Below are 22,598 nucleotides of genomic sequence, written 5' to 3'. Positions count from 1 at the left end.
GAGAGATGATGTTTTGTTCCAGCTCTAAAAATGTGGGAATGAGTGGAAATTGAGTGTAAGGGACATTGAAGTGACATAGGTAAGGTGGGGATGTGTGGCTGGTCATAGAGTGGGTGTGAGAGTGGTTGCTTGTGTCATAAGGTAAAACAAAGTCAACACTCCACCTCTTTGTACTTTACCCACTTGCTTTTATTATTTAAATAAAGATTTTTATGAAAATATGATTAAATTTTGAATATTTAGGGTTTATTACGTTAAAATATGATTTTGGGTGAAAATCCCGCATTAAAATAATTAAAAACGGGCCATAAATGCAAAACTACGCGAAAACCGGGAAGATAAGCATTCCCAGCGAGACCTCTCGATCCTAGGCCGAGGTTCGGTCCTTGCTGAGGACTGTAGCCGGAAACAAAGGGAGGCGAGGAAGCGAGAGGAGGCGAATCAGAGTTGAGAAGCGAAGGCGAGGGCTCGGGTTCGGTTCCTCCTGGGCGAGGTTCGGCCCTGAGAGGACCTTTCGGGTTCGGTTCCTCCTGGGGGAGGTTCGGCCCTGAGAGGACCTTCGGGTTCGGGCCTCCTAGTTTCGGTCCTCCTGGTTTCGGTTCTTAGAAGGTTCGGTTCTAAGAGGTTTCGCCTCTTATAAGAGGGTTTCGGGTCCTTTAGCCTATTTTACTCGTTTTTACCCCGTTTTAAGCCGTTTTTGACCCGGTTAAGGGTTGGAATGACTCCAAAAAGTTACGGAAACTTTTGAGAGAGATTTGGGAGAGATTTGACATTCTTGGAGAGATTTCTCATACAGAGAGATATTTGAGAGAGATTTCACATACTGGGAGAGATTTCTCATACAAAGAGATATTTGGGAGAGATGTGATATTCTTAGAGAGATTTGGGAGAGATTTGACATTCTTAGAGAGATTTGGGAGAGATTTGGGAGAGATTCTTGATAAGAAGAGATAGAGTGAAAACGATTAAGAGAGGTTTCATGTGTGGCATTTGTGAGTGTCCGGCTTCGCAATGCAAGGTTTGTAAACCCTGTTAAGCCTTGTTTAAGGATCTTACACACTCCCGATGAGTATGCAACATTGTTTTATCGGTTTGGCTCACCACGTACCACAGTTTTAGGTTAAGGAGATCTAGATGTTCGCACTTTTTGATTTATGATTTCTCATCAGAATAGCGAGTTGTTTAGTAAATACATAACGTAATCCCTAGTACACAAGGGTTAGTTGAGTTGACCGGTTTGACTTGTTGACTTTATTTGACTTTGAATTGACCAGAATTTGACGGTTGTCACAAAACATGTTAAAAGACAAACATATATAAGGACAAACATTTTTAAGCACTTACCTTTGAAGATCCTTAAGCTTGGACAACTTCAGCCTAATGGTAGGACATATGGTTAAATCCCAAGATTGCCCCTTAATCTTCTGTCTATAAAGCCTCTCCATCACATAAATTCAAATTTCTTCTAACATGGTGATTAGTGGTCTCTTCCTGGAAACTTCAATCACAGAGTTGAAACTCTTAGATATACCATTTTCATATGCATCACAAGCCCTACCAGTCTGAAAAAATGCTTTACTCCAAGTTTTAGGGTCCCTTTCCATCAAATGGTCATAAGCTAGTGGCTCTAATTTCTTGATTTCATTCATGTGTTGTTCAAATTTTGCAGGGGTAGTAGCTGTAGCAGCATACCATAAAAGCTTTCTAAACAGTTGGCCCTTAAACCTTTTCATGAAGTTAGCACATATGTGCCTAGCACATTGCCTATGCTCTGCTGCTGGGACCCTTTACTTCACAGCCTCAAGTAATCCCTGTTAGCAATAGACACATAACTTAAACAACAAAAACATAACATAAGCTAAAATAAAGATGGAAATAATAGAAATTGATTACTTTGTGTTGATCTGATATCAAGGTTAGTCCATGCCCAACTCCCATTCCAAGGTTCTCAATTAGAAGGTCAATAAACCACTTCCATGTTTCTTTACTTTCCATTGATACAATAGCCCAAGCAATGGGATATATATGGTTATTTGCATCTCTACCTATAGCAGAGAGCAATTGACCTCTGCATATTCCCTTTAGGAAGCAACCACCTAGTCCAATTACCCTCCTATAACCTTCAACCCATCCATCCTTCAATCGCTTGAAACATACATAAAACTTTGAGAAATATGTGGTTCCATTAGGCATGACATCTACATCCATCTTCACTATTGATCCAGGGTTAGTCCTTCTTATCTCTTCTCCATAACTCCATGTTTTTGCATAATGCTCTTTCAAAGTACCCTCTATCTCATGAAATGCATACTTCATTGCATTTCTGCATTGACCAAAACTTGCAATCAAATTAAATTTCTTGCTAACTTTAGCTTTCAACTTCCTTATACTTATCTTTGGTTTATGAAGTATATGATTCATGAAATGCTTTGCTATCCATTTATAGGTAACAATGGACCCAAATTTGAACACTCTTGCACAATTATGCATATCATTTAAAGATTTAATTTGGAATGATTTTTCACTGCTCATCTAGGTTGCCCATAACCTATAGGGACAACCTTTAGCCTGTTTATTTGTCTTACCTTTACAACATTTTACCAATAACCTTTCATGATCACTTTTCTCATTCCATAAATCATATCCATTTTTGACTGCATAGTTGGTGATACACAACTTCAATTACAATGGATTAGAAAACTTCATACCCAAAACTAGCACCATTTGCTCCCATTCTTGATTCTCATTATGGACAGGGAACACAACATCCTTAAGCTTCCCATTGTTTGCTTCCTCTTCATCATCATCACTAATATGCCCTGAAAGTTTGTCCAAGAATGGGTCTCCAACAATTTTATCAAAAGTATGTTCCTCTTCATCATCCCATTCATGTTCATATTCCATTATCATTGAAACTTCAGAATCCTTGTCATCCTCTTCATCCATATAATCCGACTCATACCCTTTACCATCTGCTAAGAACTCGTTATCAGCCCAATCAAGAATTGGTTCATTTCGGTGGTCAATGTACACATCTAACTCACTCTCAAGACTATCACTTTCCAAACTATAAACAGTTTCCACAAAGTCCCAATAATCAACATCACTGTTGATTCTTCTAATACCCTCACAAAAGCATTCCTTTCTCATACAGTAGTAGACATTATCACAGGCTCCATTGGTTAATTCCGTAAGCCACAAAAGAAACACTTTATACGTAAATCCCCCAAAATCCACATCACGTACATTTGTTTTTATGGGGTCTAAGTACACCAATGGGTTTGGCGAAAAGAATCCATTGTAATGAAAATCTACAGATACATACATACATACCTGTAGATGAGGACGCCATGATAGCATTTGACTCCAATTCCAAGCCCTAATCTTCGATTTGATGTATCGATTGATTTCTCAAAGAAGAAGGTAATCGAGGTGTGTTAGCTGATGATGACGAACCCTAATTAAATGAGAAAGGGGTGTAATGGCCACGTAAGATTCCACATAATGTTTTCAACCCAACTAAATCAATGTTACCGGCTAAAACAGGTAATAGCCGGTAATGTTGGTTATTTTTGAACGAATGAAAAAAGTTAATTGGGTAAATGAGTACAAAAAAAACAATATTATGGATATGTGAACATTTGAAATACTTAATTACCTTAATAAGTCAAATTCCCAAAAGAAAAAAAATTGTCCCCTCTCTCTCTCTCTCTCTCATTCCTGATCTCATCTTCTTCAAATCAAAAACACCTCACATATACACAAGAACAACTAGTCATTAAACCACCCCCCGTCCCCACCGTCCACCGTTACCATTACTGCCTTTACCCATCAATTTCCACCTGCTTGACGAAACTCCACCTAACCTTCATTCTCGATTTCGACAACGCGAAACACCGTTGCCTCCTCTTTGCTGTGAACTAACATTGGCGGAGTGATTTTATCTATTTCAGTCATTATCTTTCACTGTTGCCGCCGAAACCAAATTTACACCGCCGAAATTGGATCTGCACCACATATGTAAACTGCCATCTCCTCCCTTTTATGAATCTTGTAGCTCGTAGCCATCATCGGAGAAGGATAAAGATGAAACTCGAGGTCGCCGGAGCCACAATAAACCCTAGGGTCGCCACGATCTTCAGATTTGGAAAGACGAAGCTCCAGTTTTTTCATACCCACAAACGTTGTAACATTGACGACGATCTTCTATATCTACGATGACAAAAATAACGACATTCCAGATATGTGACAAAATCTTCAAAAGAAACTGTCGGTGCCTCTACAATCCCTAGTAGCGACGTCGACTCTGCAAACCCAGTAGAAAGAAAAAGAAACATATTCAGTTTGATATTTGTGGTGTGTGGTCATATTTCTTTTTTATTCAGCAAAAATGATGTTAATTTTAGGAACTTGAAAGGTTAGAACAATTTCCTCTGCATCAATTTAGAATTTTGTTGGGGTTTGTTTAACTGGTAAGAGATTATTTGTTTGTTTAACCGATTTTGAATGGAAATTTTTTCATATTTTCTTGTTTGAATGGATATTGTATTACATTTTATGAAAATCTCACTCATATAGGACGTAACTGTCATGGTTAGAGCTTTGATTCTTGTTACACCTTTTCATCTTATTCTTAAGTTAATTCCCCGATTATGAGAGAGAGAGAGAGAGGAGTATTTTCTTTTTCTTTTAATTATCAAAGTATTTAAATAAGGGAAAAATGTCACTGTAGCTTTTGATGGTGGTGGTAGCCTAGAGTTTGGTTGCTAAACCCAAAACCTGCCACTAAATTCCAAAGTTTTACAGACAGAATGACGAGAACGCACCCTTGACGCAATAGTGCAAGCGAGTAAATAAGAAACTGAGAAGATGAAGTTTTTGGTGAAGGCGTGGATAAAAGTCGTTGATCATTTTAAATAATAATAATAATAGTATTAATAATAAATTAAATATTAATAAAAAATATAATTTAAAAATCCATGTGGAATTTATCTCTATCCACATAAGCATCTTTGACACATCAGATATCTACATAGGAATGGTAACCGATAAACCTTTTCAAATCGAGAATAATGGCTTAATTGACAGATAAAAAATAATTTTAATGGTCTGTTACGCAAAAAAAAGTTTAGTGACCAAATTGGGAAAATGACTAAACTTTAATGTGCTACAGTGATATTCTCCCTTTAAATAATTAAAAAAAAAACTGAAAAAGCAAAAAGTAGGGGAGAATTCCTCATTATAAAAAAGTTCGAAGAAAATCGAACCAAACATGCCTCAAAATGAAAAAGTTGGACCTCTGGTACTGGTCCAAAAAAATTTCGACCAAAATGACAGTTTTAGCTAACCACATGTACCATTCTTGAAGTTTTTTCTTAAAAACATAGAAAACAATATAAGATACAACTTCTTATGTTTATGGTACATGATTATGTGCGGGTTCATTAATCCATTGAAGAGTGTAAATGAGTGGTACCGCATGACGAGGAGCCATGATCTTGGAGGTACCCAGGTACCTCTAACCTAAAAAAGAAAGTGACACTATGTCGTCGCAGACATTTCACGAAATGCATTATAAATGTATATTTTCATTTTCCATGTTTGGGATATGCCTTTAAAAAAAAAAGAATGTTTCAACTCTTACTGCGTCCATTAAGAAATAACGTGCGACTAGGGTCTGCAACCGACTTTTTTTTTTAAACTTCTTGTATTTTACTCAATCACCAGTCTCTTAAAGCTAAAAAATAGCTTACGAGTGAAATAAGACCATTATTCCCCTTTGTGCCCAAAATTAATGCCTTTTTCTTTCCTTTCAAATTGTGACAACCCGAAATTTCTATTCTGTACAACATATCAAGTCAATAGAAGTCAGAATAGTTACTGTTAATTTTCGGACTTTTTGGAATAAGTTTGAGTATTTCAAGATTTACACTTTAGGAGATATCAGGAGAGAGGATACCCTAGGGTTTATTATGCCACAATAAACTTTCAAAACATCAAAAGTTTAGAGTTTACGACGTAAACAAGGAGTTTATGGTCGTAAACCCTAATGGGAAGTGGTATAAAAGTGTCACTTAGTTATTTTTATCACTTTTCCAACTTTCAAGATCCAAATCCCAAACTCTCTGAAGTATCATCCAAATATTTCGTCCAAATCTTCTTCTAGTAAGTGTTTCTAACCCTTTCAAGTTAGTATATCACTTAATCTAGTGATTTAACACACTTCTAACTGTGAAATCATTCCAAAAGGTTGATTCTTCAATTTACACCAAGAACACACACTAGTGTTATTGGCCTTTTGGTACCTTTCAAGCTTTCAACTAGTAAGTATTCCTAACCTAGTGTATTGTAAGGCTTGTTATACTTCTATACATCAAAGAAAGTCAAGGAAACACCAAGATCAAAGGTGTTTATGGTTCAAGAACTCCTTGAACCGTAAACCCTTCTTTAAGGGCCAAAAGTGTGCCTTAGTCCCTTCCTTCCTTGTGAAACTAGTCTAGATCCACTCCTTACTGTGTATAGGACTTGAAAACATGAAAATACCACTTTCCATATGGGTTTACGGTAGTAAACCCAAAAGGAAATGGTCTTGAGGCCGTAAACTCCTCAAAGGAGTGTAATGATGCCATAATCTCTTCCAAAGGCCTAACCATCAAGTGGAAATGCTTTAAAGGACTTGTAAAACCTCAAAAAAACTTATGGTCAAAGAGTGATGAGTTTACGACCATAAACTCTTGAGTTTAGGACCGTAAACTCATTGGGTAATGGTCGTGAAAACCATAAAATCCAAAGGAGTTTACCCTTGAACCCCAAACACAATAGCAAGGTCCTTTAGCACTTAGATGCAATCCTTATGACTCATAGCACATATATAAGGTGTTTTACATGCCTTAGGATGTCTTAAATTTGTCAATTAGTGGTTTAAAGTTTAATTGAATACATATATGTGTGATTATATGTTAACTTGGATCATTGGGTGTGAACAAGTCTTCACTTGACACCTAGCTATCCTACATCATTCAGTTCATCCAAACCACCATCTAAAGGTGAGTTCATACCCCTTAATCAATGTTTTAAATGATTTAAATGCTTTAATGGGGGGGGGGGGGGATACAAGTAGAAAACAGCATGTTAATGAATCAATCACATGTGATTTATAACTATGTTTTCGTCCAATTGATTTCACATGCTTCAAAATGTGAAGCATTAAATGATTTTCTATCATAAAAATACTTTGTTATCAAATGTATTACTTTTGAAATGTTTTCTTAAAATGACATCAAGTCATTGTTATTTATTGTTCAAAACTCTTAAATTTCTTACAAAACCATTTTCATCTTCTTGATCAAAACTATATCTATACACTTATGCTCTTATATATATGTATTGATATGATAAGTTTCATCCTTCATTCAGTTCCCACACTCTTGTGTAGCAAGGGTGTATAAACCTTATTGGACATCAATTACCTTCCAGTAAACTATTATAGGGATAGTTAAGAGATAGAAAACATTATTCCTATTACAAGGAATTATACCAGAGTCAGTTCATTCATGAGTCTATACTAAATGCAATATGAAGAGATACACTTACATGGATACACTTACATGGATACTTGTACCTATATACTATATGATGAGATACTATTACATATCATACGTGTAGTTTAGTTCTTTGTATCCTAGTACAAAAGGATACTATACGGGACTAACCATTCCGGCAACCACCTGTTAGCAACAGAGGTAATGAACATCTACGGATGCCTACGGTTAATACTTATACTAGGGGTACCTTTATGGGACTAACCATTCCCTCGACCTGTTGTTAGCTACAGAGGAAAATGAACATCTACGGATGTTCAAGGTTAATACTTTTCGGCAGTCGCGATGTCGTGTTTATCCTAATACAAAGGATAATACTTATATAGCTATATTTTTCCCTATTACTTTTATTTTGTGATACATTCACATAAACGATGAGTAGACTATATATTCTTAATAGTAGTCATACAAGGGAAAAACCATCTTTGTTACAGCAAAACATTCAGATCTTGGTAGAAGACTACTTTCAAAACATTTGGGTCTTGGTAGAAGACTACTCTTATACTAGTAGGAAATATGGGATTTTATAGGGTTTTCATACTTATATCAAATGTTTCATTCAACGGTTTACATGGCATTCATAACAGCTTTCCAAAACAGGGTAATGACACTTAAATACTTATGATATCACCAGCATTATGCTGATACTCGCTTTCAAAATAACTTGTATTCTCAGGTCACCAATAGACAGGTACGATGACCAGGTTTTGAGAAGACGGAGCACAGACAAGACTCGTATTTTATTTTGATTACATATTTTGGTGTCTTATTACTATAAAAGAACACACATGTATTAAAACTTTACTTTTAATGCAATGGATGATGTTGTTGCTTGTTTACTACTTTACACTGTTATGATACTTCACATGACATCCTCCACCCCTGAACATTTCCGTTGTTCTTGGTTTTGGGGTGTGACACATATCCAGCTTCCAGCGCCCTCCACTTTATCCTCTGATCGATCCGACCACATCTTCCCCCACCAAACGACATCTACTAGAGCCGCTCCATCGACCACATAAGCATCCCTGACCATCAACTTCAATTGCCGACTTCCAATGTATTTTTTATAATTATTTAGCAACTTTCTTTAGTTATTTTAATATTTTATCAAACAAATATATTTTATCCAACATAAAAATAGAACAGAGGGGTAAAATATTCATTTTCAATAGATAATAAGCCATTCACATGCATGATCAAACAATATGATTTTAGTTAGAGCTTTTGACTTAGTCGGGAAACTGATTCAATCAGATTTGATTCAGTCAACAACTATCAAACAATCCATTAATTGTTAATAAGGATATTTATTCTTAATTTTAGAGACATTTCCTGTAAATTTTATGTTTATCATGAACTACGCCTGTCGAAAATAACCGAAACCCAAACTACCCGCCCAACCCGTTTAGATTTCAGGTATATCGGGTATGAAAATTCTAGTATTCAATTAACCTGATATTTAATTAGTTCGGTTATCGGGTAAACATAATTTCCTTTTATTTGATATACACTATTTCTATTTATCACCATATTTCGTAACACTTAAGGTAAAAGACAGTCAAAATCCAAAGATGAAGTGCACCTAAATGTGAAAGTGAACCCCTCATTCACAGTTGCCTTTACCAAACAAAAATGTTAAAAATTATAAATGTATGTGGGGTGTAACCCCCATATGAGCTGTAACGCTCGGGTTTCCAGGCTAAGCATTTTGTCAATGTAATAGTCTAGGTCAACTATTGTAACCCTTTTTGAAGTAATAAAGATGAAATTTTTGAGTATTATGTGAATTATGTGTGTTTATGAGTATTATTTAATTATAAATGTATAATTAATAAAGAATAAAAATGAGCGTCAAAATTAAAGTGTGAGATAATCCCGATATCTCTACATAAAGTTGTAGAATATGTCTCAAGGTTTCCGTACATATAAAGAATGCCGAAATCCGAGTTATAACGAAGAAGTTATGGCCCGCCGAAGTTTTACGGCAAAACCGGCACGACACCGGAAGACGTAAATAGTGAATTTACGATAGAAAACTTTTTAGCCTTAGCAATATAAACAAAAGTCGTAGAATATGTTAAACTAAGAACATTGATAAAAAAAAAACGCCCAAATCTGACTTCGTATGAAGAAGTTATGATTTTTCTAAGTTTCGGACTAGCAATGTACAGCCCGAAATTCGAATATTAGATCGAGTGATTTTTAGCCGACACGACCTAAACGAGAATCGAAGATCTCGTTAAGAGTAGCGTAACGAGAAAAAGATGGGCGAAAACGGATGTCGGATGAAGAAGTTATGAGGATTTAACGGACCAATCCTATCCCGGCCCGTTGATAATATAAAATTTAAAATCGAGCCAAAATTAGCCGACGAACTCTAAACAAAAGTTGTAGAGTAGGTTCCCACCTTCACGTGGATATAAAGAACGTCGAAAACAGAGCTCGTATGCGAAAGTTACGAATTTTTAAAGTTGAAGCATGTAAATGCGAAACCTGTTGCGAAGTTGATGACGTGGCACAATCCCAGCCGTCGCTTTCGGCCCACGGTCTCGCTTCGGATGAGTGACACGCCCCCTTCGTATTACGCCCCGCGTACGAGGTCCGGTACGCCCCTCGTACCTTCGCTTCCCATCGACCGGTGTGCGAAACAGCTAGCTGCGAGCTGGCATCCATATCCGAGACTACGCCCAGCGTAGCCTCGGTACGCCCCGCGTAAATGCGAGCTTCGGCCCCTATAAATACCATGCGGATTCTTCCGGATTTTTCACACCTTTTCACCTTCTTTCTCTCACTACTTTCTCTCTCTAAGTGCTATAAACCCCCTTAAGCCCTAGTTAAACCCCTAGCACCCTAGGGAAGCCCCGAGGCTCCCGGAGTCTCGAGAAAAAGGAGTTTTTCGGTTTCGAAACACTGCTCCAATTAAGTTCCGGTTTTCGATCAAATTCGCTGTAAGTATGCTACGCTTACGCAATTTTTAATATAGCTTTCAAATAATTATAGGAATGTTATTAGGTCCTTAAAATAATTATTTGGGCTATTATTATGAGATATATCGAGTATTATTAATGCTTAATAATACTCAGACTAATTAATTTGTCGCGGATATCATTAAACTAAACGCTAGTGGTATCGATACTAGGTTTTATCGAAGGAATATCATTTTGAGAGTATCGAAGCGTTGTCCGAGTGCTGAGTCACCAGCTACTCAGGTGAGTGCATAGTTACTTTCAACTTACACATAGATATGAAGTATTTTATATAAATTACGTGCTATGTGTGCATATTATCTGAATACTTGCTATCTATGCTAGATGAACGTTGTTATACATGTTTTCAATGATTTAAACTGTATATGTATTTTATATCTACGAAAATGTTTGGGGTAAAACATGGGTAGATGTAATAGGTGATGTGTGATAAAATGATGAGAGGCCTCAATGTTGTTGTTGTTGATCCAGTCATCTAGCGGAGTATAGATGACGACCACAGACTCTTCTAGACAGTCCAGTGGAACACTAGCAGGCTCGCAACCTGTAGGTGTTGTGAACGATGTGTTCACCGGTGTACTCTATCCCCCACATGGTTGCCTATTAGGTCATTTATTGCTGAGGAATCCCCTTAGCAGTAGTGTCCGTCCCGATGATGATCCTTAGGCTAGGTCCCTTATGATAGGTGTTTAGGGACGTAAAGTGAGGATAACGGGAACGGGTAATCGGGTTATTGTTGATTGATGAAATTAATAAACTTATTTATTGTGGGTTGAAAACCCTATGTGCTCACCAGGCTCCCAAGCCTGACCCACTCAGTTTTATGTATTACAGGTAGTGGCGCATGAGCATAGGTGTGATGTTTTGGACGAGGGATTACGGATATAGGCCTGTAGATATGAAATAATGTGTAACGACCCAATTTTTACGTCCGAAAATTTCATTTTTAAGGTATTACTTTAGAAAACATTAATAAATAAAAACATTGTTTGTTCACACCATAACACATCGCAACCATGTTCTAAAAAGTCAAACCATACATCCCATCAAAATATCAGAGTACAATCCCAGTAAATCTCATAAATGCGGAAACCGAAGAGTGTGTGTATGACGTGCCGCTACCGCGCCGGCTCCTTCCCCTTCGATGCAGAGGTACCTGAAAACAAAACTGTAAACGTAAGCACAAAGCTTAGTGAGTTCCCCCAACGTACCGCATACCATACAAACACATAACATACGTACTGCCAGGCTATTCTGGGGTGCCTGACTACCCGGTACGGCCATTCTGGGGTGCCGACCTACCCATACGGCCATTCTGGGGTGCCGTCTTACCCGTGTCACGCCATTCTGGGGTGCTGACTACCCATGTCAAGCCATTCTGGGGTGCTGACTACCCATCGGTCCTAACAACCGATCCTCGGGGACTATTTCACCCCCTACTACTACGATCACATATAACATAACAAGCCAGCATGCAAACATATCATCACATACTGTCAGACGTATCTGGGGTGTCTGACTACCCTTTGGTCCTAACAACCAAACTCTACTACTATCACATACAACATATCATGCTAGCATATAACATATCAGGTAGTAGCAAACTTAGATGATATCACAAAGACAATCATCTATCATACATCTCCTACTGGTGGGTCGGCATTGTGGCCTTAGACCCACTGCTACTGGATGGTAACTCACCTCAAAGTAGCTGCTGAACTGATCGGGAACTAACTGACTGCTGCTGCTCCGGGAGTCCTCCGGCTGCAATTCCCACAACATACTCAATCAAACACTGCTAACTGACCTTTAGGTAAAATGACCATTTTACCCCCGGTCTAGCTCTAAGCCAAAGCTAGAGTCAACTTTCAGTTGACCCGACTCGCCGAGTGGATCACCACTCGCCGAGTCCCTAGCAAACCAATGTCCTGGGTCCCTGGTTCTACTCGTCGAGTCGGGCTATGACTCGACGAGTTCACCTTCTAACTGTCGTTCAACTCCTTCATCCTACTCGCCGAGTTGCATGAACAACTCGTCGAGTTCATCTTCATCCGATGAACACTTTATGCTAAGACTCGCCGAGTTGTATGAACAACTCGCCGAGTCTTTTCTTGATCTATGAAGATTGCCTTGGACTCGCCGAGTCAGGGCATTGACTCGCCGAGTCCTAACATGGGTGAGTTCAGCTCCCAACTCACCGAGTCACTCCCTGTGACTCATGGCTCAAATCAACACATGAAGAAGGGACCAAATCGGTGACTCGCGACCAGACTCGCCGAGTCACCTATGCGACTCGCCGAGTCGTCGCCATGCATCCACCAAATACACAGATTTACTCGGTTTCAGTCCATGCCATTCATAGATCTGGACTTCTAGGACACAAATCACACGTAAAGTTTCCAACTTTACGTGTGGATATTCACTAATGTGGATTTTAGGGTGCAAAATGCCTCAAAAGGGTAGATCTAGGATGAACAAGCCACATGGGGCCATAAAGCTCACAGATCTGAGCTCCTGGAGCTCAATATTGCCTAGATCTAAAGGTTAGACCACTTATTACGAGTCCTTAAGCACAAACAAGCTTGGAGAATTGCTCAAGAGTGTCCCAAATGACATCCTAAGCATAGAAACAGGGGAAAACGAGATATACCTCAAGGAAAATGTTGAAATGACACAAAGATGGCCGATCTCCTTCTCCTCTTCTTGATCTACTCCTCTTTCTCCTCAAAACCTTCAAGAACACACCAAGAACACCTCAATCTCTCAAGGAAACAAGGGAAAACGATGTTGGGGGAGTTCTGGGGGTGAATGGGGACGAGTTGGGGCGGAATGAGAGTTTAAATAGGGTGCAAACCCTTGAAACTTAGGGTTTCATCCAGCAGCGGTGACTCGCCGAGTCGCCTACTTAAAACGTGTCCTGAGTCTCGTCCCTACTCGGCGAGTCGGACCCTATGACTCGCCGAGTCCAAGGCTAAATTAGGGCAATGCTCAAATAAAATTCACATACCGGAAACCAGGTGCTACAAATCTCCCCCACTTATTTTAGACTTCGTCCTCGAAGTCTGCTGCCTGGTCCTGAAACAGCTCGGGGTAATGCTCCATCATCTCGTCCATCGGTTCCCAAGTCCATTCCGAACCCTTGCGGTGCTGCCATTGCACCTTTACTAGCTCTACCCTCTTGTTTCTCAACGTCTTGGTCTTTCTATCAAGTATTGCGATTGGGCGCTCAATGTAATTCAAGCTGTCATCAACCTGAATATCCTCCAACGGTACTACTGCTGAATCGTCCACCAGACACTTCCGCAGCTGCGAAACATGGAAGGTGCTGTGGATCTGACTGAGCTCGGCTGGCAGATCCAGCCTATACGCCACCTTGCCCACCCGGGCTGCAACCCTGAACGGCCCGATGAACCTTGGGCCCAACTTGCCCCGCTTCCTGAATCGAATGACACCTTTCCAAGGCGACACTTTCAGGAGGACCATATCCCCGACTTGGAACTCCAAGTCGGATCGGCGTCTATCGGCGTAGCTTTTCTGCCGACTCTGTGCAGTCTGAAGTCTGCTCCGAACCTGCTGGATTTTCTCGGTCGTCTCTAGCACCACCTCGGTGCTTCCCATGACTCTCTGGCCAACCTCCCCCCAACATATCGGGGTTCTGCACTTCCGCCCATACAACATCTCGAACGGGGGTCGATCAATACTCGCGTGATAGCTGTTGTTGTAGGAGAACTCAGCCAAAGGAAGATAGGTATCCCAGCTACCACCGAAATCCAGAACACACGCCCGCAACATGTCCTCCAAAGTCTGGATGGTCCGCTCACTCTGACCATCTGTCTGCGGGTGAAAGGCGGTGCTGAAATGCAGACGAGTGCCCAACTCGTCATGAAATTTCTTCCAGAATCTGGAAGTAAAACGCACATCCCTGTCCGAGATTACCGATACTGGCACCCCGTGCCGTGCCACAATCTCTCTGATATAGATGTCGGCCAATTTTTCGGCCGATATGCTCTCCTGAATCGAAAGAAAGTGAGCACTCTTGGTCAATCTATCCACGATGACCCAAATCGAATCCACTCCCCGCGCGGTCCTGGGAAGCTTTGTGATAAAATCCATCGTGATATCTTCCCATTTCCACAGTGGAATGTCCAATGGCTGCATCTTGCCATGCGGCCTCTGATGTTCGGCCTTGACCTTCCTGCAGGTCAAGCACCGCTCGACGTACCATGCCACATCCCGCTTCATGCAAGGCCACCAATAATCCGGACGAAGATCCCTATACATCTTCGTCGCCCCGGGATGAATAGAAAATCGGGACTTGTGCGCCTCCTCCATTAAAATCTGACGCACACCACCGTGATACGGCACCCACACCCTACGGTGTAATGTCAAAAGTCCTCTGCCATCATAATCAAAGGAGGAAACCTGACCCACCACACGCTCGTTCTTCCGATGCTCCTCCTTGATAGCCTCCTGTTGAGCCTCCCGAATCTGCTCCAACAGGGGAGTCACCACTGTCATCCTCAAACAGACGTCCCTGATCGGCACCGTCTTGCGGCTAAGCGCATCGGCCACCACATTGGCCTTCCCCGGGTGGTAAAGGATCTCGCAATCATAATCCTTCACCACGTCCAACCACCGCCGCTGCCTCATATTCAGATTCGGCTGGTCCATGAGGTACCTCAAACTCTTGTGGTCCGTGTAGATGGTACACCGAACCCCATAGAGGTAATGCCGCCAAATCTTGAGGGCAAAGACCACCGCCCCCAACTCTAAATCGTGCGTCGGGTAATTTGCCTCGTGAGGCTTGAGCTGCCGCGAAGCGTAGGCAATGACATGCCCCCTCTGCATCAGGACTGCGCCCAACCCCGAAATGGACGCATCGCAGTAAACCACAAAATCCTCTACGCCCTCAGGCAGGGCTAGGATTGGTGCCTCACACAATTTCTGTCTCAGCATCTCAAACGCAGCCTGCTGCTCGGGTCCCCACCGAAAGACCACGGCTTTCTTCGTCAGTCGTGTCAGGGGTACGGCTATCTTGGAGAAATCCTGGATAAATCTCCGATAGTAGCCCGCCAATCCCAGGAAGCTCCGAATCTCGAATGGAGACTTCGGGACCTCCCATCTCATCATGGCCTCGACCTTGGCCGGATCAACCAGAATCCCGTTCTGGTTGACGAGGTGTCCAAGAAATTGCACCTCGCGCAACCAAAACTCACACTTGGAGAACTTGGCATACAAGCTCTCCCTCCTCAGGGTCTCCAATACCTCCCTCAGATGCTCCTCGTGTTCCTCCCGAGTCTTGGAATAGACCAAGATATCATCGATAAAGACTATCACAGACCGATCCAGCATCGGTCTACACACGCGGTTCATGAGGTCCATGAACACGGCAGGAGCATTGGTGAGCCCAAACGGCATCACCACGAACTCGTAATGACCATAGCGCGTCCGAAACGCAGTCTTCTGCATATCCTCCTCCCTGACCCTCATCTGATGATACCCCGAACGCAAGTCAATCTTGGAGAACCAAGATGCTCCCTGAAGCTGGTCAAATAGGTCGTCAATCCTTGGAAGCGGGTATCGGTTCTTCACCGTTACCTTGTTCAGCTCCCGATAATCTATACACATCCGATGCGACCCGTCCTTCTTTCTTACGAACAGAATCGGGGCTCCCCAGGGTGAACTGCTCGGCCGAATAAATCCCTTGTCCAGCAGCTCCTGCAGCTGCGTAGACAACTCCTGCATCTCGGGAGGAGCCAACCGATATGGTGCTTTGGCTATCGGAGCCGCACCGGGAATGAGGTCAATCCTGAACTCCACCCGTCGCTCCGGAGGTATCCCAGGTAGTTCCTCCGGGAAAACATCAGCAAAATCTCGAACCACCGGGACCTCGCTCACGGTCGCCTTACCCGCCTCCCGGGTATCCATCACATACGCGACATAACCCGCGCATCCCTGCTGAAGGTAGCGCCTAGCCCTCGCTGCTGAACACACAGTGGGTCCACACTGCAGCCGCTGTCCATGAATCACTAACTCTCCCCCGCTTGGGGTCCTGACTCGCACTAGCTGCTGTGCGCAATCTATCACTGCCCCATTAGGGCTCAACCAATCCATACCAATAATCACCTTGTTCCCACGCAATGGAATGGGAACCAAGTCTACCAGGTAACGCTCCTCAAACAGTCGCAGGACACAATCTCGAAACACCATCGACGCTCGAACCGATCGATCGTCAGCAATCTCTACCTCTAACGGGCAATCTAACTCGCCTGAAGTCTCATGAAATCTCTTGCTAAGAGCAAGAGAAACGAACGATCGGGATGCACCCGAGTCGAACAATACCTGAACCGGGATGCCGTTCACATGGAACGATCCTAATACACATGTATACACACGGAGCACATATCAATATCATAACAACGTAAAATAAAAGATAGAAGGAAGGAATCATACCCGTCACCACATCGGGCGTGGCGCGTGCCTCCTCAGCAGTCAACTGAAATGCCCGACTCCTCACCACTGGAGCCTCTGCCTTGCCCTGACAGCCATCCGTGATCCGCAGGGTCGCTGGAGCTGGCGCCTTCACTGGCGCTGAAACTGTCAACATGGGGCAATTGGCCTTCTTGTGGCCCCTCTGGTTGCAGTGGAAACACAGCAACTCCGTTGTCTGAATAACTGTCGCAGGAGCAGTGCAATCCCTGCTGATATGCCCAAACTTGCCGCACTTGTAGCAGCCTGACGATCCCATCCTGCACGCCCCCTCGTGCGGCCTGCCGCACCTCCTGCAGCGGCTCGGTCCCGACTGGCCTTTTGGCCTCCCATCTGATCCCTTGGGCTTCTTCCCCGAAGCCCCTGATGCCTGACCATCCTCAAGTTTCCGTTTCCGAATGTGCTCCAAATCTATCTCTCTCTCCCTAGCCCTGGCAATCATGGAGTCCAGGGTAGGGCAAGCCGAAAAGCTAACATGCTCCCGAATGTCAGCTCGTAGCATATCATGGTAACGAGTCCTCCTCATATCCTCGTCACCTGCATACTGGGGCACCAATAAAGCCCTCTCCCGAAACTTGGCGGTGATCTCCGCCACGGTCTCTGTCGTCTGCCTCATGTCTAAAAACTCCCTGGCCAGCTGCTGAAGCTCGACCGCTGGTGCAAACTCTGCCCTGAACCTAGCCACAAAGTCCGACCAGGTCATTGCCTCGATAGCCGAGGCTCCCAACGAGTCACCCACTGACTCCCACCAATCTCGGGCCCGGTCCCGTAAACACCCTGCTGCGTACCTCACCTTCGACCCCTCGGGGCAGAAGCTGGTCAACTGGGCGGACTCGATATCCGCAATCCACCGCCTGGCGACAATGGGGTCCTTCACCCCATGGAAATCCGGCGCACCACTGCCTCTGAAGTCCTTGAAGGACAGTGTGCGAGATCCCGACTGGCTAGAGGCCAAGTCGCTCCTGAATGCCCGTAGGCGATCCTCCATCAACTCCACGATCCCTTCCTTGATCGACCCAAAGATGATGGGGGTCAACTCAAGGATGCCCCTAGTGATCTCCGACGTGATGAACTCACGTAGCCTCTCCTCAATCGGCTCGGTGCCAGATCCCGAACCTGACCCCTCTCCTGACCCGCCATCTGTCGGTCTCGGTCGAAGTACCACCATTCTGCAAAACATCATAATAATCATTAGTGGTACTGCTACTTTCTGAGGGATCTCAACTACTTACAGGTTCCTTGGTCTCGTCTTGGCCTTCCTCAGCTCGGGTACAGATCCTCTGCTTTCAGTAGTACGGGCCCATACTACCTTCCACATCTATCCGTACCTTCTCCGAGGAATTCCTCGACTCCACCAGCTCCCCTTTACTACTGCTACTCTCTGTTATTCTCATCCTAGGCTTGCCTTAGGGAAAACCCAAGTTCAACACAACTGGTCCTCAGCTGCTGTAGGTCTCCTCATAATGCCAGTTAGCCACCACCTAAACACCATCACATGTGATGAGGATTAGATAATCCATCAAGTAAAAGATCCGTCCCTACAACGGTTGGACTCAAACAAGAGTTGCGCAATAGGGCCAGTTCCAACACTTTGGGATTATTCAACCCTGATTACATGTGGTGTGACGTGTTTACCTAGTGGCTCACTCCCATTACTCAGAATCCCACCAAGCACGAAGCAAGCAGCATTCGGATAAGGAAAAACAGACTCAAGCCAAAACTGTTCTTAGAACAAGAAACGACACTTAACATAGGATGCTAAGCTCATACTATCAGGCATAACCTAAACAGGCTTTCCTACTGCTGTCTACTCAATTCTAGCATGCAATATTCATAAAGCTGTAGCAAATAAACAGGCACATAAGGCATCACTCCTAGATCCTTAGCCTATACTAGCATGCAATATTCATAAAGCTGATAAACATAACATAAACTTGTATGGGTACTATGGGGAATACTTACTTGAGCTCGGCCGGTCGCGCACGTCACACACTTTACTCTTTCTTGTGACTCTTTTCTGGGTTTTAAAGAACAATTTCTTTTGGAAAAATCTTTCAATCCCTCGATTTGAGTCCAAACACTCCCGAAGGCGTGTCCGAATCCCTCAAACCAGGGCTCTGATACCAACTTGTAACGACCCAATTTTTACGTCCGAAAATTTCATTTTTAAGGTATTACTTTAGAAAACATTAATAAATAAAAACATTGTTTGTTCACACCATAACACATCGCAACCATGTTCTAAAAAGTCAAACCATACATCCCATCAAAATATCAGAGTACAATCCCAGTAAATCTCATAAATGCGGAAACCGAAGAGTGTGTGTATGACGTGCCGCTACCGCGCCGGCTCCTTCCCCTTCGATGCAGAGGTACCTGAAAACAAAACTGTAAACGTAAGCACAAAGCTTAGTGAGTTCCCCCAACGTACCGCATACCATACAAACACATAACATACGTACTGCCAGGCTATTCTGGGGTGCCTGACTACCCGGTACGGCCATTCTGGGGTGCCGACCTACCCATACGGCCATTCTGGGGTGCCGTCTTACCCGTGTCACGCCATTCTGGGGTGCTGACTACCCATGTCAAGCCATTCTGGGGTGCTGACTACCCATCGGTCCTAACAACCGATCCTCGGGGACTATTTCACCCCCTACTACTACGATCACATATAACATAACAAGCCAACATGCAAACATATCATCACATACTGTCAGACGTATCTGGGGTGTCTGACTACCCTTTGGTCCTAACAACCAAACTCTACTACTATCACATACAACATATCATGCTAGCATATAACATATCAGGTAGTAGCAAACTTAGATGATATCACAAAGACAATTATCTATCATACATCTCCTACTGGTGGGTCGGCATTGTGGCCTTAGACCCACTGCTACTGGATGGTAACTCACCTCAAAGTAGCTGCTAAACTGATCGGGAACTAACTGACTGCTGCTGCTCCGGGAGTCCTCCGGCTGCAATTCCCACAACATACTCAATCAAACACTGCTAACTGACCTTTAGGTAAAATGACCATTTTACCCCCGGTCTAGCTCTAAGCCAAAGCTAGAGTCAACTTTCAGTTGACCCGACTCGCCGAGTGGATCACCACTCGCCGAGTCCCTAGCAAACCAATGTCCTGGGTCCCTGGTTCTACTCGTCGAGTCGGGCTATGACTCGACGAGTTCACCTTCTAACTGTCGTTCAACTCCTTCATCCTACTCGCCGAGTTGCATGAACAACTCGTCGAGTTCATCTTCATCCGATGAACACTTTATGCTAAGACTCGCCGAGTTGTATGAACAACTCGCCGAGTCTTTTCTTGATCTATGAAGATTGCCTTGGACTCGCCGAGTCAGGGCATTGACTCGCCGAGTCCTAACATGGGTGAGTTCAGCTCCCAACTCACCGAGTCACTCCCTGTGACTCATGGCTCAAATCAACACATGAAGAAGGGACCAAATCGGTGACTCGCGACCAGACTCGCCGAGTCACCTATGCGACTCGCCGAGTCGTCGCCATGCATCCACCAAATACACAGATTTACTCGGTTTCAGTCCATGCCATTCATAGATCTGGACTTCTAGGACACAAATCACACGTAAAGTTTCCAACTTTACGTGTGGATATTCACTAATGTGGATTTTAGGGTGCAAAATGCCTCAAAAGGGTAGATCTAGGATGAACAAGCCACATGGGGCCATAAAGCTCACAGATCTGAGCTCCTGGAGCTCAATATTGCCTAGATCTAAAGGTTAGACCACTTATTACGAGTCCTTAAGCACAAACAAGCTTGGAGAATTGCTCAAGAGTGTCCCAAATGACATCCTAAGCATAGAAACAGGGGAAAACGAGATATACCTCAAGGAAAATGTTGAAATGACACAAAGATGGCCGATCTCCTTCTCCTCTTCTTGATCTACTCCTCTTTCTCCTCAAAACCTTCAAGAACACACCAAGAACACCTCAATCTCTCAAGGAAACAAGGGAAAACGATGTTGGGGGAGTTCTGGGGGTGAATGGGGACGAGTTGGGGCGGAATGAGAGTTTAAATAGGGTGCAAACCCTTGAAACTTAGGGTTTCATCCAGCAGCGGTGACTCGCCGAGTCCAGGATGTGGACTCGCCGAGTCGCCTACTTAAAACGTGTCCTGAGTCTCGTCCCTACTCGGCGAGTCGGACCCTATGACTCGCCGAGTCCAAGGCTAAATTAGGGCAATGCTCAAATAAAATTCACATACCGGAAACCAGGTGCTACATAATGTAGTAAGGCTTATATTGTACTGTTTATACTTTTGATCTGTATGAACATGACATCCTGAGTCTTTTAATGAAATACATTTCTATGGAAATGCTTTTGATAAATCTTTATCATATTATTGTTTTGGGACAAATTCCGCAATCCTTTTTTTTTAAAAGATAACTCTGATTTTGAAATAAAGTATAAACAAAAACCGGTCTTTTCTGGCCGTGATTTTGGGGATGTCACAGGTTGTATCAGAGCATTAGTTTAAGTGAACTAGGAATTTGTAGGATTTCTACACTTAAACTTAGAATGCTAAGCGATGATTGTGAGGTGTGAGCACTAGCTTATTTTAGAAATTATGCCTAAAATGCTTTTATGTGCTAAATGCTTTATGCATGATATGCTGTTATTTTGTTCGGATCTATGGTCTGTTGCCGACCGGATCTGGAAACCTTATGTGTTTAGGATTCTAAACGTACGACTACGATATTAGAACTAGCATGTAAACGTTTCGGAGTGATAACAACGATTTAAAACGTCTCTCCTAAATAAAGATCTAAATTCACCTTATTCGGTGCATAGATCAAGATGGCAAGGACCCGTAGCGGAAACGTGAACGCGAATGGAGGTAGGAACCAACCCCCAGTGGTTCAGCAAATACCTATTGTTGAAGAAGTTGCACCTGAGCCAGTTACCATGGCTGGAGTTCAAGCCATGATTCAGGCTATGCTAGCTGAACAAAGGGAAGAAATGAGACGGATGCTCCGCGAGAATAAGGACGAACCTACCATACATGTTGAACCGACGGAGCCAGTTCCCGAGCCATCTGAGGAAGGGAACTATAGCCGTCAAGTGAGTCAAATAGGGACTCAAGGCGAGCAAAGGGATGGCCCAGAAGGGAGAAACAACAAGGATGGACGGATGTACAAAAATTTCTTGGGTGCAAAACCGCCAAGTCTCTCAGGAAGCCTAAAGCATGTTGAGATTATGGACTGGATCTCCGAGATGGAGATGGTGTTTGAGAGCTGCGACTGCAACGAGAAGCAGAAGACTGTCTTCGTTGTGAGACAATTGAAAACTAGAGTCTTGAGTTGGTGGAAGCTATTGGCAGATACGATGCCACGAGGAGAAGCCCTGAAAATGTCATGGGATGAGTTCTTGGAACAACTGAAGGCGCAGTACTGTTCAGAGATAGACCTGATTGATCTGAACAATGAGTTCCAAAATTTAAAGAAGGGGAGAATGAGCATCAATGACTATGCTG

General features: G+C 43.0%; 1 protein-coding gene across 1 annotated transcript; it reads right to left on the bottom strand.

The window, feature by feature from the left end:
* Window positions 1-1,787: 1,787 nt before the first annotated feature.
* LOC145035300 (uncharacterized) lies at window positions 1,788-2,532 on the bottom strand. Its single transcript, XM_078983867.1, has 2 exons — window positions 1,894-2,532; window positions 1,788-1,811 (listed from the first exon to the last, which is right to left on the bottom strand). Exons 1-2 carry the CDS (start codon window positions 2,530-2,532, stop codon window positions 1,788-1,790), a joined length of 663 nt encoding a protein of 220 aa, XP_078839993.1.
* Between the last annotated feature and the right edge of the window lie 20,066 nt (window positions 2,533-22,598).

This window comes from Lactuca saligna, chromosome 3 (genome assembly GCF_052625555.1).
Source record: "Lactuca saligna cultivar CGN05327 chromosome 3, ASM5262555v1, whole genome shotgun sequence".
Lineage (NCBI taxonomy): Eukaryota > Viridiplantae > Streptophyta > Magnoliopsida > Asterales > Asteraceae > Lactuca > Lactuca saligna.
This window is presented reverse-complemented; position numbering and strand designations above follow the sequence as displayed.

Bases quoted from the DNA above. Each gene is read 5' to 3' on its own strand.
- LOC145035300 (XM_078983867.1), bottom strand. From the start codon at position 2,532: ATGAGCAGTGAAAAATCATTCCAAATTAAATCTTTAAATGATATGCAT. The intron at 1,812-1,893 runs GTAATCAATTTC...TATTGCTAACAG, and splicing joins TGATATCAGATCAACACAAA to GGATTACTTGAGGCTGTGAA.